The 4,365-nt window shown below is 44.3% G+C and overlaps 1 protein-coding gene across 1 annotated transcript; it reads right to left on the bottom strand.

Moving 5' to 3' along the window:
* Positions 1–2,019: 2,019 nt before the first annotated feature.
* Positions 2,020–3,541, bottom strand: LOC149842788 (NAD(P)H-quinone oxidoreductase subunit N, chloroplastic-like). Its single transcript, XM_089999439.1, has 4 exons — positions 3,090–3,541; positions 2,853–2,969; positions 2,689–2,774; positions 2,020–2,463 (listed from the first exon to the last, which is right to left on the bottom strand). The coding sequence occupies exons 1-4, from the start codon at positions 3,474–3,476 to the stop codon at positions 2,403–2,405; spliced, it is 651 nt and encodes a 216-aa protein (XP_089855565.1). The 5' UTR covers positions 3,477–3,541; the 3' UTR covers positions 2,020–2,402.
* Between the last annotated feature and the right edge of the window lie 824 nt (positions 3,542–4,365).

Consider the following 4,365-nt stretch of genomic DNA (forward strand, 5'->3'; position numbering starts at 1 on the left):
GTTAGGCGGGTGGGTCAATCTGCCAACCCGTCCGCCAACCAACCCACCAACCCGACCCGCCAACCCGTTTACCCGACCCAACATGTTTATTAAACGGGTTGGCGGGTCATGTCGGATTACCCGTTTAATAAACGGGTCGGGTTCGTGTTTGCTACAGCCGACTCATTTAATAAACAGGTCGGGTTTGGGTTGAGGTATGCTGACCCGCCAACCCGCCGGGTCGACCCGCCAACTTGACCCGATTGCCACCCCTAAGCACGACCCTTCTATATAAGGACAAGAGTTTTGTAGAACTAAACTTTTATAGAGAAACCATTACCCACAAACTTAAAGAAAAAAAAATAAAAAAATTACATAGAAATAGTTTTGAGCCAAATTCCAACAAAGTCGACCAGAAGATTGACATTGTAACCAACAATTACAACGTCTGGTTTCACAACTGGGATTATTATCCTCTCCCGTGGCCAAAGCAATCATTTTCACAGACCGCTGGTTAATAATTTAGAATGGGAAAAAAGAAGAAATAAGAAAGATTATAGACGGAGTGCTTGTCGAGTACCTGAGATACATCTCCTTCACCCTACGGCCGTCTACCTGATGCTTTAGCTACCTTGCATACCAACCTAAGTGCTATCGGTGAGCTCACTGACCGATGATTGATAGTCAGCTAGTGACCTCGATTGATTGATTGTTAAGTATCATGGTACCCAAAAGGCACAAGCTACAGAGCAAATCATTTTCTCGTGGCCTTGTACTTTTTTCTGCCTATGTGCTGTGTTCCAGATTTCTAGGAAATAGTTTCTCTCCAAAGAATGGTTTGGCTTGTCCTACTGAACACTGGTTTCTCAACTGGGTGGTCCATTCTGGTTTCTAATACTGGTTTCAGCTACAAGGATATTTGTTCAAATTCCTCAAACGCAACGAATTTCATTCAAAAAGTGCAGCCTCTTTTTATTTTCTTTGGTTGAAATATGAGTAGCCTGTGCTTCTCTTGTTTTCTCCTATGATGGATATCAAATTGTTACAGTCCTGCAAATCGAATTATTATGGTTCTATATGTGCTCTGACTGTGGTTGTCTTTGTTCTTCCCAGGCCAGTTACATTAAGCTTAAGATTAGCACTTTGTGAAGTTCTTTTGGAATGATATATGCAAACTGAAATAGTGACCTTATGATAGTTTTTGCAACTTTACACATTCACTTGATGCAATGGTAAGATGTAATAATGTCACAGAAGCTGTTGAGAATGTGAAGTTTCGGATGCTATTCTGGCTGAAATGGAATAACGTTATGTTAGTCTCCAAAATGCAAATTCTTAGCAATTAACTTGGAATGCTATCTATCCATATAGTAACGTGTTTGCTGGTTTTTCTCCAGAGGTAGTATTGCGTGGCTTATAACTTCAGAGTAAGTTGCTTCACACATTTTACCACGCTAGGATATGTGACTACAAGGATGCGGCTCAGCATGTTGAACAACTGGATGCTACTTTGAAGGACATGCAGAATTTGAAGCAAACTGAAGGACCAACTTCTGGGTAACTGGAATAAATGAAGGTCTCTCTGGTAAGATTTCAAATGCCATGTTTTGCTGGGAAGGAATATCTTGAAACATCATACTAACATGGAAATCTGAAACATATGTAAAGAAGCTAGAGCACCCCCACCTTTTTTTAAGTAGAAAGAAAGCCTAGGTCTTGGAGCTGCTCCACTGAATGGAAAATGGTGGACAAGAAGTGCTGTTTATGCATCGGTTGACCTCATTGCAGTTATGTTTGGCCGCCTACAAAGGTTAATAAAACAGTACACACTTCTCTGGCCGAGTGTGATTCATGGTATGCAAATCTTTTACTGTCTCTAGTTTTCTGGTCACTGAACTTTAAGTATTGTTCAGCTCTTTCCATTTAGGTCGTGTTTGGATATGAGGCGTGATCTGCCTCTAGGGAGTTGATATCGATCTCCATGACATCCATCACACGTCTGTGAGCATGCAGAACGCAGGGGATCATGCGGATTTGGAGTGAGAAATCTCAGTCTAATATTTGAACTCCGCATGCAATTCAAATATAATATTCAAGGACCCATTCTAGCTTTATGCACTTGGCTCTAGTTCAATCAATATGCTTCACCAAAAATACAACAAATGCGTTGTCAAAGGAGTCGTGTATGAACCAGAAACGATAAAATCAAGCTTTGATTTTCTTATCTGCAGATGAAAATCTACCTGTATGTATGCCCATGAGAAAGAGAGAGAGGATGTATGAAGACCATATACAACTCTGTCACAACCTAGATTGCAACCAAGGTCATCATTTTGTGGCTATTCTCTGCCCCTCTATCTCTGTCTGATTAAGAGATTGTCCTGCAATTTGCAAATTTTCACCAGGAAGGCAATGCCAGGAGATCAAGCTTCATCGAGGGGGAGCCCTGCAATTTCTTTGAGTGGTTTCCAGACGAATTTCCTCCTGTCAGATGAGCTCACACATATTAGCAAAACCAGGAGGCATCATATACCATTACAAAACCGCCAGTTAACTATACCGCTCTCTCATGGTCCAACTCCAGTTACCACTCGTAGGGGTGGCCTTAGTGACAGTAATTTCCACAACTAAAACCTGAGTGCCCCCTTGAACTTCTGGCAAGTAAACTATCTTGTATATAACTAATAAAGAGGGATGTTGGTGGCTTACCAATTCCCACATTCTGCAATCACCTTGACTTTGGGGCGGATGCTCGGTAACAATGCTAGGAACTGCAACTCTGCCTTGGACAAAACCTGTGCATACAAACACAACCGAGTTTGTTGTGGATCACAATCGACGTGTGACGAAGATGAGAGGTCTACCAAGCATACCTTGGCTTCAATTACCCAAACAATCAATCCTTTGCTATTAGGCGGGAGCAGAGAGAGTCTGTAGTCGACCTCTGGTGGGTAGTACCATCTTGCAATCGGCTGCCTCCCCAGATGAGCCTGCATGGTCAATATCACATAAACAGTTTAAGATTAGCGAAATCGTTTAGTCTTGAACTGACCATTCTACTCATATTGATTCAAATCAAAAGCAAAGGTGCGGGAGAGAAAGAGAGTGACCGGGCAGACGGAGTGGATTTTGGTGAGGGTGGTCTCCGGATCGCCGAGACCCCTGGCGGAGACATCCAGGAAGTAGTAGCCCTGGTACCTCAGCCGGGTCAGGTAGCGGCCCTCGTACCCGCCTTCGTGGGGCGGGTAGATGGCGAGCGCCTTGTGCTTCTCCACGTCCTCTAGCCACTGTCCTAGATCGAACTTCAGCAGGTCCCCTCCGATCAAATCCTGAAGTCCGCACCTGATACCCACGCCGCCTCTTCGTGGCCCCTTACGCCGGCTGCCGGTCGTTATTTGCAAGCAACCCGGTGGTCTCAGAGGACGTCGCAACGGAAGCAGTGGGTTGCCGGAAAATGAAGTAGGAGACTGACGGAGTTGGAAGATGGTGGTTGCCATTGCTCTGCTGAAACTCTTACTTTTGTGTGGAGGAGGTCGTCCATGTTCCTTTAGAGCTACGAGTGGTGGTGGTGGAGATCGAGCCAGGGGATAAGTGTGGTTGGGAAGAAGGATGATAGGAGGAACTTACTTGGCCCACACGCCAACTTCATAGAGTTCGGATTTTTATTTGGATTACACTTTGATACAAGTCTGGGTCCAGGTCCAATTAAACTTGGCTGGACCAAAAGTCTCTTTAACTTTTCCCTAATAGAGTGGGTGTAGTTGAGTGTGGAGAAAATGCTTCCCATTTTGCCTTTCTAAATTTAAAAAAAATAAAATAAATGAGAACAAGACCCTTGGCCACTGGGGATCGATTTTTTGGCAGGTTTCGGCAAGACCTTCCTTGGTTTCGAGAGGAAGGAAGGGAGGGTGGGTGAGGGGGGTCCACAGTCACCTACCCTCTCCCAGTGCCCCGTTCTTTGAATCGACGAGCGGACAAAGACATCGTCCCCTATGTAGGGTTCCAGTTTTTCGCAGAGAGGAAGAAGAGACGCCAATATTTGAACTTTTGGAGAGTTCGGTTCCAGGGCTCTCCCTCTAGAAACCAAAGAAGGTCTCACGGGAATGTTCTTTCTAGGAGAACGTAGAATGCCTGAAACCTGCCGGAAAATCGATCCCTGGCGGCCAAGGGCAGCATCTCAACGTTTGCCACATTTTTTCCTCAATTTTTTTTTTTTTTTAATTTTTAAGGGCAAAATGAAAAGGCATTCTCTGTTTTCACCACCGCATCTCAAGGCTTGCCACATGTTTTCCTCATTTTTCTTTTGTTTTAATTTTGAAGGGCAAAATGAAAAGGCATTCTCAGTTTTCACCATCCTCAAGCCTTGGACACCTGACTATGCCATGG

The sequence above is a fragment of the Nuphar pumila genome, chromosome 3 (genome assembly GCF_984573655.1).
Source record: "Nuphar pumila chromosome 3, dmNupPumi1.hap1.1, whole genome shotgun sequence".
Lineage (NCBI taxonomy): Eukaryota > Viridiplantae > Streptophyta > Magnoliopsida > Nymphaeales > Nymphaeaceae > Nuphar > Nuphar pumila.

Coding starts and splice junctions, on each gene's coding strand:
- LOC149842788 (XM_089999439.1), bottom strand. CDS start 3,476: ATGGCAACCACCATCTTCCAACTCCGTCAGTCTCCTACTTCATTTTCC. Junction 2,970..3,089: donor AAATCCACTCCGTCTGCCCG/GTCACTCTCTTT, acceptor TTGACCATGCAG/GCTCATCTGGGGAGGCAGCC. Junction 2,775..2,852: donor TTTGGGTAATTGAAGCCAAG/GTATGCTTGGTA, acceptor TTGTATGCACAG/GTTTTGTCCAAGGCAGAGTT.